The 13718-nt window shown below is 35.0% G+C and overlaps 1 protein-coding gene across 6 annotated transcripts in view; it reads left to right on the forward strand.

The window, feature by feature from the left end:
- PRMT3 (protein arginine methyltransferase 3) overlaps positions 1 to 13718 on the forward strand; it is a 118826-nt gene that overhangs the window by 69894 nt on the left and 35214 nt on the right. For all 6 annotated transcript variants that reach the window (XM_036259191.1, XM_036259193.1, XM_036259196.1 and 3 more), the window contains 2 exons: positions 1222 to 1409; positions 3784 to 3870. In XM_036259191.1, the coding sequence (XP_036115084.1) occupies positions 1222 to 1409; positions 3784 to 3870 (275 nt within the window). The remainder of the gene's footprint in view (positions 1 to 1221; positions 1410 to 3783; positions 3871 to 13718) is intronic.

Consider the following 13718-nt stretch of genomic DNA (forward strand, 5'->3'; position numbering starts at 1 on the left):
CTTTCACACTCCCTTTCACCCTTCATATTACACTCCATATGATATTTCTAAAACCAAAATCTGATTAAGTTGCTACTCAAATGTGAAATTTTTCACTAGCTTATTCTTCTTAGAATAAAGTCCAGTTTACTAATATCATTTGCATAGCCATGTTTCTTTAATTCTTTCTTACCTCTGTAGCCTTATATCTCACTTTTTCTCAAATTGGAGTGTATATTAATTGTGACCCTGTATACACACTGCTCACTCTACCGAGGATACTCTTTCCCTCCCCACTCCCAACTGACTTGGTCTTTAGTTCTTATCGTAACATAATACCCCTGTTCTCCTTTTATAGCCAAATCTGAATTGGCTAGTTCTGTGAGCTCCTTTAGTACCTTATTACTTCCCCTTTTCTTAATATTTATTATATCACAAATAATTACCCATTTATTTGTCACAAATGTCTAAACATAGGTTTCTTGAGAGCAGGGACATGTATCCATAAATTAAAATAACTTATCTGGCACATATATGATGCCCATTATTACTTCTTTTTATAATAAATAAGAGATGGTGATATGAACTGGTCTTCTAAACAACTATAAAATTCCATCACATGATTTTTTTTTTTTACATGTCACATTATCTTTTTAAATGATACGTTTCTTTCTGCATGTTTTAGAGGAATATATAAAGTAAAGATCTAGTATCTTTTTAAAGTCAGCATATTAATAAATATGTTTGCCTGGCCGGTGTAGCTCAATGGTTGAGTATAGACCCATGCACCAAGAGGTCACCAGTTCGATTTCTGGTCAGGGCACCTGCCCAGGTTGTGGGCCAAATCCCTAGTGGGGGGCATGCAGGAGGCAGCCAGTTGATGTTTTCTCTCATCAATGTTTCTAGCTCTCTCTCTCCCTCTCCCTTCCTCTCTCTCTAAGAAGTAAATAAGTAAATATGTTCATTTCAGGATGATCAAATTATGCCATCTTCTTTTAATCAGTAGCAACCCATCAGTGAAATCTTTATTTTAATCTTACCATCACAATAATGGAAAAATTTTTTTAAGGGAGGCTACAAGGTGGATATTTTTCCATGATGTACACCTTTGTAAACCCCCCATAGCTAGTAATCAATTGGTAGTAATCCATACTGATAGATTTGGTATTTATATTTAGCCTTTTAAAATTCTATTTTGTTATAAAGATAATGCTAAGTTGTTGGGTATTTTATTTCTTACAGTCTACCCTGATATTTGCACTATCAGCGTTGTGGCAGTAAGCGATGTGACTAAACATGCTGATAGAATTGCTTTTTGGGATGATGTCTATGGCTTCAACATGTCCTGCATGAAGAAGGCAGTTATTCCAGAAGCTGTTGTGGAAGTTTTAGATCCAAAGACTCTTATTTCAGACCCTTGTAGTATTAAGGTAGGTGTTTTACCAATTTTATTTTCTTGTACTGTATTGGCACTAGTTATCATTTATAAGTTCAGTATTTGAAATGTCGATTTTATATGTGGGATTTCAAACAATAATTATTCTCTCTATTTTAATCAGTCTAAAACAACTTAAAGTCATAATATTTACCAGTTGACTATATCATCCTTTTGAAATCACTTCTCTGGATACATTGATATTCCTCATACTACCTCCTGGCTTTATTCTAGTTTCTTTTTTATAGCCAGATAATTCATTCATATCATATATTCCACACAATTTAGCTTGTCTTACTCAGACTTCTAGCTCTTTCAGAGTAAGTGCAGAGAATTTGTCCATTGAGCTAAAGTCTCACTGTGTTCAGATTTTTCAGTTAATTTCTTTAGTGTTTTAATACTCTTCACCTTGTAAATAATCTAGTTTTATTAAGAATTTTGTACGTCAAATTTACATGGGTTGAATAACAACATTGCTTTTCTTAAAAGCTCCTTGCCCTGGCTGGTTTGGTTCAGTGGTTACAGCGTCAGCCTGTGGACCAAAGAGTCTCGGGTTCGATTCCAGTCAAGGGCGCTTGCCTGGGTTGCAGTTCAGTCCCCAACCCTGGTCTGGGTCATGCGGGAGGCAGCTAGTCTTTGCATCTCTCTCGCATTGATGTCTCTCTCTCTCTCTCTGTATCCCCCCGCCCCCCATCTGAGAATAATTGGAAGAATATTCTCGGGTGAGAATTTTTTTAAAAAGCAAAAACTCTTTGCCCTGACCAGTTTGACTCAGTGGTTAGAGTTTCAATTCACATGTTCGATTCTGGTCAGGGGCGCATATCTCGGTTGCAGTTCAGTCCCTAGCCCTGGTCTAGGTCGTGCAAGAGGCAACCAGTCAAAGTGTCCCTCTCACGTTGATGTTTCTCTCTCCCTCTCTACTACTCTATCTGATGATAAATAGAAAAATATCCTTGGGTGAGGATTATAAAAGAAAAAAAAAAAACCTCCTTAGTTTGTCTTTCTCAAATAGATAAATAAACATAGCTTGTTTAGTGTTCAGTTCAAACATTGTCTCCCCTTTTTTACTCACACTGTTACTTTTATAGCATCAATAATTGTTTTCTGCACAAAGAAGATATTCAGTAAATGTTTATCAGCTTTCTTAAATGAATATAGTACTTAAAATAGCATAGAATAATAAACATTTAAAGTTTTTCAACAAGAGCAAGCTGATTAAAATTGTATTCTGCTTTTAGAGAAAAAATTACCACCTGGTTAATGATTATAGGACTGTTTAGTGCTCTGGTGATAGTAAGGGATTTATTTGCATTCTTTAGCTTAGGGTAGGAGTGTACAGTTATAGCCAACTCAGCCCTAAGGCTGAGCAGAAGGAGGAGGATTGTGGTGGGGGAGGGAAGGGCTAATTTCTTTCTCTAGTGATGTCTTTGCTTAAATGCCCAAAATTGCTATGAGTAAACAGTTGAAATAGAAAATTTAGGACTGAAAAATGAACGTGTTTAAAACGTGTACCTTTTCTCTTTTTTTAAACATTAATCAGTTGTTTGTTTGTTTGTTTGTTTGTTTTAGGTAAATACAGTTTGTTCTGTATTCCCAATACCCCTACAAATAAAGGCAACCACATTGTAACTTTTAAGTTTTCTAAAACTATTTAAAATAGAGTAATACTTCAGGTATATAGTTATATGAATTGTGTTCACTGTGTTATAATCTACTCTTGGCAAGTCAACTGTCGACAGCCTTTACAGCATACTCTAGTCACACTGCTATGGCTGATTCCATCTACTCTCCATAGGAAAATGGAAAAGGATTTGAACCAGGGCAGATTGGGAAAATAAGGATATCTGACCTTTTTTTATTTGAACCTTCTTAGGTAGTTTTGCTAATATCTAACAAATTTACCTTCAACTGCAGTTACAAAGTGAATTCTAAAACATCTGTTCCTTTTATTAGTATATATTTTCAAGTTGGCATTTTCTATAAGAAATTACTGTTATCACACAATTTATAGCAAATGTATACCACTAGTGGTATGCAGAATTTTAGTTGAAACAGTAAAACATTTTCTATTTGAAAGTACTTTAACATGTCTTAGAAAAAACTTGAGCACACCAGAGCCATGATTTGATATATACTGTTCTTACAAGAAGTCCAAGTTAAAAAATACTAACTTGATTTAAAGAAAAATTAAATGATAGTGCTAGTAATCCTTAAATTTGGAAACAATCCCAAAAATGGGGTGTAAATGGTAAATGTTTGCAAAACATTGGTTTATAGTAATCCTTTTTGCATAACAGTAAGTATTTGTGGGTTTTTTGTTCTGTTTTGTTTTGACTAAATTATTTCCTCCACTCTTTTTTAATTGGTAGCATATAGATTGCCATAAGACGTCTGTTTCGGATTTGGAGTTTTCTTCAGATTTTACCCTGAAAATCACAAAGACATCCTTGTGCACGGTAAGCTATTTCATTCTACTTTTGCAAATTTCACTAGCGGTGTAGTTGATTGTCAGGCTAATGAATTAATTACCATTCTTGTGATAAATGAAAAAGATTATTGCCTTTGACAGTCTATCTTTGCCTTGGTTAGACTATTGAACAGATCTGTTTTAATAAGTCAGTAGACTTCAAAAAAGTTTAGATCAGAAGAGCAAGTATTAGGAAACCATGTTTACATAGTGATTTTTCTTTATAGAGTATTCATTATTACCTATTATACAATTACTTTGAGAGCATTCACCTTTATCTTTATAGACCAAAGTTCATGTCCTGCTCCTCCTACTAACTCTAACACTCAGTTGAGATGGAAGTAAGATATATTCTTAGGTACAATATTTTATATTTATGTGTGAAAAATAATAAGGAAACTGATGATTAATCTTTCTTTAAAAATCAACCTGGTATAATAGAAAAAGTATAGTCTTAAGAAAAGTTAGATCTGGACTCACATTTGGTTCTGCCACTCACTAGTTTGATACTTTGTTCAAGTTACAGAGGTGATCTGTACCACAAACTAAAAATTGCACTTTAAAAAATGGTAATGCTTTTTATCTTGAAGACCGGTTACAGAGATTAATGAAAAAATATATGTGAAAGCACCTGTAGTATAACAAGAAATGTTAGATTATTAAAATATATTAATTTTTTTCTTAAATAGTTTTTTTTTATCTTCACCCGAGGACATTTTTGCATTTATCTTCAGACAGAGCAGGAGGAAGAGAGGGGGGAAGAGAGAGAGAGAAACATCAATGTGAAAGAGACACATCGACTGGTTGCCACCCACATGACTCCGGCCGGGGACAAACTGCAACTGAGGTATGTGCCCTTAGCGGGAACCGAACCCAGGGCTCTCTGGTCTGCAGGCTCTAATCGCTGAGCCAAACCGGCCAGTGCTCTTAAATAATTACTAAATGTAAATTAATGCTAAGATAATATTTGCCTGTGGACCTTTACTTAAGAAAGTATGAATTTACATAGGTGGAATTGATACAAATATTATAAATATATCTTCGGTAGTTAAAAATTTTATTGAAAACTATATATTATCAGAAACTGTGAAACAGATTTTAGTCATGTTAACTTTGACTCTAACTTGATTCTGAAAAAATATAAATTTTTTTTCTTTATTGATTTTAGAGAGAGAGAGGAAGAGCGAGAGATAGAAACATCAATGAGAGAGAACATTGATTGGCCACTTCCTGCATGCTCCTGACTGGGGATCAGGCCCATAACCTGATCATGGTGCATGGGTCAACGCTCACCTCTGAGCCACACCAGCCGTGCTAACCTGATTCTTTTAAATATTTTGTTCAGATAGGCATACAAAAGATTTTATGGCTTCTTTAAAATTGTTCAGTTCATTTTGACCCAATAATTATTTTATATCCAAATAAATTTGATAATGTGCTTTTATGTTTTGAGAAATTTTTTTTGTTGAAATTGGTTTTACAGTATTTAAAAGTTAAATATCTAGATCCCAGATTTATAATTTTGGTCACCCATTATATTTACTTAATTGATGAAAAGCAAATTTTCATCTTTCCCCCTTGTTTTCCCCCAGATTTTCTACTGCAATTCAGTAATTGAAATGATATAGTCAGTTGAAATTAGAGTAAAGGCTTTAACTCGTAAACTTACTCTGTTTTGATATTAGTAATCCCTAAACATTAATAAAGACTTCTTGATTAATGACATTTGACCGATCTGTAAGGGAATTCTTACACAGAAATTAATTGTCATATCACAAGTATTAAATAATATTATTTTCTACTTTCAGTGACCTTCACAAATGTAAAACTGTAGTAAAGACTTTAAAAACTGTGTTTGTTTTTAGTTGTGCATGTTTTTGAAATTTAAATAGATAAATTTATTAAGTTTCATTAAAATGTTCTTTATTTTCTGGGTATTGGTCAGGGTTCTTAGTTTGAGACAAAAGAATCCAAATCAGCTTGTTTAAGCAGAAAGGCGTTTACTAAAGAGAATAAGATAATTTCCAGTCACATTGGAAGAGCTAAAGGAAAGGACTGTATTTTGAATTTCTAGAAACAACTCCTAGAACCACACTTTAGAACTGGCCTTTTGCCAAGCTACCAAGTCTAATGCCCCTGATCCACTCAGTAAGTGGTAGCCACCACTGACAACTCCAGATGAATAAAACTGTTTACTGCCATCCTATTCTTATCCCCCTGCCCAACTCAGTCTGTCTAGTTCCTCCTTACAGATCTTCATTTAGCACATCTGCTTGGCTGAACCTAGGTTGTGTTGTATCCTAGATATCAATAAGTCTTGGAAAGTAGTTATAGCTACAATAGTACAGAAGTTTTATGTTAAAAAATTGCATTGATCCTTCTATGATCTTAGTTTTATTCTGTATATTTAAAAGAGTACAATAGAAAGAAAACAAAAAATATGAAGTGTGTTTAATCCAAAGATTATCAAAAATTATTGAAGAATAACGTATCAAATAGGTACTTATTGCATTTGTCCCTGTACGATCAGAGTTCAATAAGAAAAAGGAATCAGAAACAAAGTTATCTTGTATCTGTAAAGAACCCTTTAGATTTACATTTCTATTTCCAATTTGCCGGATGGTTTTAGTATAAAACTCTGGAAATGAGGCAAGCCTAGGGTTTGGGGAGAGGTGGCAGGAAGTGGGACTGGATGTGTGTATTATGTGTCTGATTACTGCTGAATAACTCACCTTGAGAGGAATGTATAGTTTCAAGTCATATTTATTGGAAGCATGCTAGGCACTGACCGGTATAAACTTTAGTAATTAACATTCATTAACTCTTCTGAGATTATTCTGTCAAATAGTCAATATAAATTGTCTTCCTATGGTGATATCTCACAGTCATTGAACACTTGCATATTAGGCAATATGCTAATCACTTCAAATGTATTATTTTATATAGTCCTCATAATAACCATTTGAAGTGGGCATTAATATTACTCCCCATTTTATGGGTAAAGAAAAAAATAAATCACTATAAAGTTTTACTTGTGAAATATCCTTACTCTTTTCTGACCAAAGAAACCAGTTTCTTCTTGGTGAGATGTATAAACTTTTAAAGGAGCATAGAGAAATGTTACAAATGGGATATTCATAACATTGAAGAAAAGACGTTGCATGTTACATTTGAAACAGATTTGAAAAATTTTATTGTCAGCTACAGAGTAAGCTTGTAGTTGTTTGGTTAAGCATTGACATTTTTTAGAAATTTCCTTTCCTGCCCAGCATGCTTACTTTATTTATTTATTTATTTTTAAATTTTTTTATCCTCACCCAAGGGCATTTTTCCATTTTTTGTTCAGATAGAGTGGGAGGGAGAGAGGAAGAGAGAGAGAGAGAGAAACATCGACATGAAATGGACACATGGAGTGGTTGCCACCCACACGACCCATCCAGGGCTGGGGACAAACTGCAACCGAGGTACGCGCCCTTAGTGGGAACCGAACCCAGGTCTCTCTGGACCACAGGTCGAGGCTCTAACCGCTGAGCCAAACCGGCCAGGGCCCTGCATGCTTACTCTAACATGAGCCTAACATGAATAAGATTTTGTTGCCTAATGCTTTTAGTATATTTTAATTATTTGTGAGTCCCAACTATTCACCATATCCACTCCAACTCTTTACACTCTTCCCCTACCACTGTCTGTAGCTAATTATTATGCAAGCCTAGTCTCTAAGCCTACTTTTGAATAGATAGATTATTCGCCTGATTACTGAAGAATAATTCATAACAGGTAATATAAAGGATGAGTGCCTAATTGGAACTTTGTTTCTCCTTTATGTAGTTAGAGGAATTAGTGAAAATGCTAAAAATAAAAAATAGTTCATAGTAAGAGGTGGAGGAAGTTACTCTGGGGAGGAAGAGGTGTGGCCTTTTTAGATGGAGTGAAGAAAGAAGTATCCAGTTTTGTATTGCTAAGTATAAACCTTCAAATATACGAAATGTTTTTTTTCTTGTGCTTGAGACTTGAACCCATAACTTAAAAATAAGAAGGACAATTTCTCTGAGTAATTAAGCCATTTCAATTATACCCATAACCGTATATTTCTTAATGGGATTCTAAATTTGTGTCTTAATTAAAATATTAGAGAAAATTGAATTTTTCAAAGTAATAAGATGCTAAGAACACCCCCTTTGCATTTAATTTCAGTAGCCTGTGTGCTGTAGACTGATAGTTTTTTTGGTGGCTTTCTCAAGTTTGTTAGAATCTTCAATAAAAAGCATCTTTTCTTTGCAGTCTCCTTCTCCAACATAAACACAGACAGACACCCACCAAAGAAAAAATTTGATAGCATTTTAAATTTAATGTACATTAACAAATTTTATTTTAATATACAATATTTATATGTAAATGTCTTGAATTTATCTATAATGGTTAAAGGACAATCTTCCAATGAATACTAGTAAGACATACATAGCAGTTTTCTGAGCATTTTTTACTGTATTACATGATATTATTCACAGTTTAGGTCAAATCACCTTTGATGAAGTATGAAGGTTTAGTTAGCAACTGACTTCTGTCATATCAGCCTGCCTAACCTTGCAGTAAATGGACAATCAAGTCCATTATTTTAATGGAAAGTTTATAGGTTTTCAAAAGCAAATGATTTAAGGGTATACAGTTTGGAACTGATATGTTTTTTGTTGTTGCTGCTGCTGTTGTTAATTCTCACCCAAGGATATTTTTGCATTGATTTTTTTAGATAGAGTGGAAGGGAATGGGGGAGGAGAGAGAAACATCAATGGGAGAAAGACACATAGATTGGTTGCCTCCCTCACGTGCCCCATCCAGGGCTAGGGATTGAACCTGCAACCACCCAGGTAGACGCCCTTGACCAGGAATCGAGCCCTCGACCCTTTGGTCCTCGGATTGGTGCTCTAACCACTGAGCACAGGCAGCCAGGGCTAGTTTATTTTTAATGTCATTTATGTAATGTTCTTTTTATGTTCCAACTTCATTTATATTAGTATCTATTTAAGCTCCTTAAAGATACAGACAAGCAACCTTTTTTTTTATAATCCTAGATATATATTAAATGGCTTTTCATACTGCCTTTTATAGAACAAATGAGTTGTTCACCTTAAAAATGAAAATATTTAGCCCTGGCCAGTTTGGTTCAGTGGTTGAAGCGTTGGCTCGTGGACCAATGAGTCATGGGTTCGATTCCGATCAAGGGCATGTACCTCGGTTTCGGTTCGTCCCTGGCCCTGTGTCGTTCGTGTGGGAGGCTACCAGCTGGTGCGTTCCTCTCGCATCAATGTTCCTCTCTCTCTCTCTCTCACTCTATCTGAAGAAAAATGGAAAAATATCCTCCATGAGGATTCAAAAAAAGAAAAGAAAATATTTAAGATAGTCTTATTAGGTTATATGCTCATGTACATAAATAGTATCTCTGACATGTAAAGATTTTTATTTGATACATCATCCTAAAGCAATCATTTTTATATCTGAATTTCAGCATTATATTTTCTATTCTACCTGTTAACATGCATTGGAATAATGACTTGTATAGCAGTGTTCAGTTTGTGTAAATTTTCATTAATATTTTTTTAAACTTTATTTAATTAAAATGGTATTTTTTTCTAGGCATTTTTCTTTTACTACAGTTGTTAAACTAAAGATGAACCAATGGATTAAATAAAAAACAGACTTAAAAATATTTTTTCTAAAACTTTTTTAAATTTATTTTTTTAATTACTGTTGACATGCAATATATATTAGTTTCAGGTGAATGACATAGTGATTAGACTTTATATAACTTATGAATAGCAGACTTTTTAATATTTGTATTTAAAAACCTCTTACAATAAAGTCTTTTATTATGGATTTTATAAAAGTCCATAAATATAAATACAGTGGCATTTGAGAGTTACTTAATTTTTTATCGTAACTTTTAAATTTTTTATATTAATATAAAATTTATATTAACATATATTTCAGTTTGTTAAACAAATATTCAATAACAACTCTGTGCCCAGTACTTGTCTGAAATCTGTGGACAGACATGCATGCACAAAACCGTCAAACCTATTTCTGTCTTGAAAAGACACTTAATTGAGAGGAGGTAGGTGCTAAGAACATTTTAGTATGAATATAAAGATATGAATAGAGATATAGACAGGGTGGTCTGGTACTAGGAGTACAGAAAAGAGATTTTTCTAGAGGAAAAATTATAGTTGGTCATTAAATTTTACAGCCAATATTTCATGAGGAAGAAAAACTGTTCTTTACCCCTTCAAAAAAAGATTTTATTTTAAAGAAGCCTATTCTGTTTCCAAAGATCAAAAGACAGCCCTGGCCAGTGTGGCTTAGTTGGTTTGTTCTGTGCACTGAATGGAGAGGTTGCTGGGTCCATTTGAGTCAGGGCATATGTCCAGATTCGGGCTCCATTCCTGTTAAGGGGAGTGCAGAAAGTAGCCAATCAATGTTTCCCTCTCACATTGATATTTCTCTCTCACACACACTTTCCCTTCCTTGCTCTCTAAAAATCAATAAAAATATATTTTTAAAAATTGGCCCTGGCCGGTTTGGCTCAGCGGTTAGAGCATCAGCCTGCAGTCCAGAGAGACCCAGGTTCGGTTCCCGCTAAGGGCACGTACCTCGGTTGCAGTTTGTCCCCGACCCTGGTTGGTCGTGCAGGTGGCAGCCACTTGATGTGTCCCTTTCACGTCGATGTTTCTCTCTCTCTGTTCCTCTCCCTCCCTCCCACTCTATCTGAACAAAAAATGAAAAAATGTCCTCGGGTGAGGATAAAATAAAATAAAATAAAATAAAATAAAATAAAACAAAAATTGAAGGAAAGGGCTAAAGTGCGGTAGCCATTTAATAAGTTCACTTTTGCATAATTTCAATTCACCTATTTTTTTTATCCTCACCTGAGGATATGTTTATTGATTTTAGAGAGAGAAGAAAGAAGGAAGGAGGGAGGGAGGGAGAAGGGAAGGGAAGGAGAGGGGAAGGAGGAAGGAAAGGAAAGAGGGAGGGAAAAAGAAAGAAAAGATCTGTTGCCTCTGGTACACACCCCAGCTGGGGATTGAGCCCAAAACTTAGGTATCGAGCCTGCCACCTTTTGGTGTGTGAGATGATGTTCCAACCAACTTAGCCATCTGGCCAGGGCTCAAGTCACCTATTTTTTAATTCACTGTTCTCCTCCTCTGTATTCTTTCTGCTGTTAAGATAGCTAATAAATATTTTTATTTTAAATACTACATTTTTCAGTTCCAGGATTTTTGTTTTCATTTTTGAGTTATCATTGTTCATCTTATTAATCAATTTGATCAATTTTTTAAAATCTAAATTTCTTAACATATTTATAATAATTTTTAAACATCTACGTATTGGCAAATTCCCTGAGCTATCTGAGTCTGCTTCTGTTGCTTTTACTTATGGGTAACATTTTTTGTTTATTCTCATATTTCATAATTTTATATTTTATGCTAGACATTATATAAAAGAATAGCACAGACTGTAGTAGGTAATATTTTCCCTTAGAGGAGACTCCACTTACCTTCCCAGTAGCTAGGATAAGGGGCTAATACTTTTGTCTAATCTGGAGTTGAGTTTTTGGTCAGGGCTTTGTACCACTGTTAGTTTCCAGTGTTTGAGCTCAGGATCAGGCCTATTTCTCTTACTAATTTCCTGGGAACACCATCAAAATAAAGATGGGATGAAGGCAAAGTTAGGGTTTTATGAGGTTTGGGAGATCTAATTTTTTGGTGGGTCTCCCAATATGGAGCAAGAGGTTAGAAGGAGAGGAAAGGCCCTGGTCTGGATTTGACATGGTTCATTATCTAGTTGAGAATTGGAGGACACTGTGAGGGTTGGCTTTCAGAGTGAATCTTGAAGAAAAAGCAGTCTAGCTGAGTTACCTGTTTTTGAGGAAATGTATTTACTCTCAAGATTAGTTGAAAAGTCTCTTGTTCATATAAATAAGTTCTCTTGAGGTGCCTGAAACAAAGAATCTCCTATTCTTGGACAAGAGTTTCTGGAATAGCAGAGAGTTCAATAGTGATGTGATGTTAATGGTGATGGTGAACTGAAGTTGCAGATGCTTTTGGCTTTGGGATCTAAGCACTGAAAGAAAACCTCTTCCTTCCTGCTTTTGGAGCACAACCACCAGCTTCATCCACATTCCTGGTTTGCAGAGAGGACTAGCTTTACCTTTCAGGCTTCTCTGAATTCCTGTGCACCATACTAACCCAGACCTGGCCATAAAACATTGGCTGGATTCTCCTTGTTCCAGCCAAGTTCCTGTGCCTATGGCATTTTTGTCTCTGTCCACCCATGGATCCAACATACCTCACATTTTGGCTTTTTTCTCGTTTTTTAAAATAATTATATACTTGATAAATGCTTGAAAGATAAATTTATTTTAGGATGGAGTAGAAACAAGTCTTTGAGTTATTGGTTTCTAAAGCTAATGCAGATGTTAAAAGAAACTTTTATTAAGTGTTTACAATTCACACTTTAGTGATTCCTTACTCATTGTACTCTTTGTTTTCATTTTACTTTTTAATTAAGCTTTAAATTTTTCTAATGGCTTAAAAAAATCAAGATGAGCCTATTTCTTTGCAATAACGTTCTTTATATCTTCTTTCAAGGCTTTTGGAAAATCTCTGTCTGTAGAAACCTACTAATTCCAAACTCATTTTTGGGTATTAAATCAGTTCTTAGTACTTTGGGGTGTAAATTGACCTAATTTTGACCTTGCAAAGCTAATCAGCTAAAGAAACTAATTATTTAAACACATCTGTGCTGCTTAGAAATAGTGAGACTTGTCTTGAACTTGCATCACAGATTTTAGTGGAACATCTGCTACATATTTTAATAGGCTTCATTAAGTAAATTTTATGTCTTGAGAGGGGAGAGCATTTCTAATTATGTGATTCTACCTCTATAACCAGTTTTAGGTTTCTCCTTGTATGAATGACCATATGATCTAGAGCATGGCCCTGAACTTTCTTCTTTTCTCTGAAACTTGAACCTTTGTAGTTAGGCTTAGATGGGTGGAATACTTAAATCTCTTCATTTATTCCCAGAAACTGTTTTTTGACTTGTATTATGTGCTAAGAACTGCAAGGCATTGGGAATATAGTAACAAGCCAAACAGACAATTCTTCTGTTCATGAGGCATTAATGGGGAGACATATTAAAATTCACTTTATGGTTATTGGATAAACCAAAGAATTATTGAGAATTTGATTCCATATGATAGAAGCATTGTGGTTATGTGAGAAAATGTCCATACTTTTTTAGAGATTTAAACTGAAGAATATAGGGTAGAAATGACATGATGTCAGGCATTATTTCAAAATAGCTCAGCAAAGTAAGGAAGTGGGGAGGGGCAGAGGGAGAATAGATAAAGTAAATGTGCCAAATACTGGTAACTGTTCAATATAGGTGATAGGTACTCAGAGGTTCTGTACTTGTTTCTATGTTTGAAATTTTTCATAGTCTGATTTTTTTTTACAGAATCATATTAGTGAAAGTATTCTAAGAAATGCATAAGAGTGATGAGGCAAAGATACTGCATTAAAATGTTATTTCTATACAACTCAACTACCTGCTATAGCTACTAAGCTGAACATATGCTTAAAAGAATAGAACAGCCCTGGCCGGTTTGGCTCAGCGGTTAGAGCGTCGGCCTGCGGTCCTGAGAGACCCGGGTTCGGTTCCCGCTAAGGGCGCGTACCTCGGTTGCAGTTTGTCCCCGGCCCTGGTCGGTTGTGCGGGTGGCAGCCACTCGATGTGTTCCTTTCACATTGATGTTTCTCTCTCTCTCTCTCTCTCTCT

Source organism: Molossus molossus, unplaced genomic scaffold (genome assembly GCF_014108415.1).
Source record: "Molossus molossus isolate mMolMol1 unplaced genomic scaffold, mMolMol1.p scaffold_m16_p_13, whole genome shotgun sequence".
NCBI lineage: Eukaryota > Metazoa > Chordata > Mammalia > Chiroptera > Molossidae > Molossus > Molossus molossus.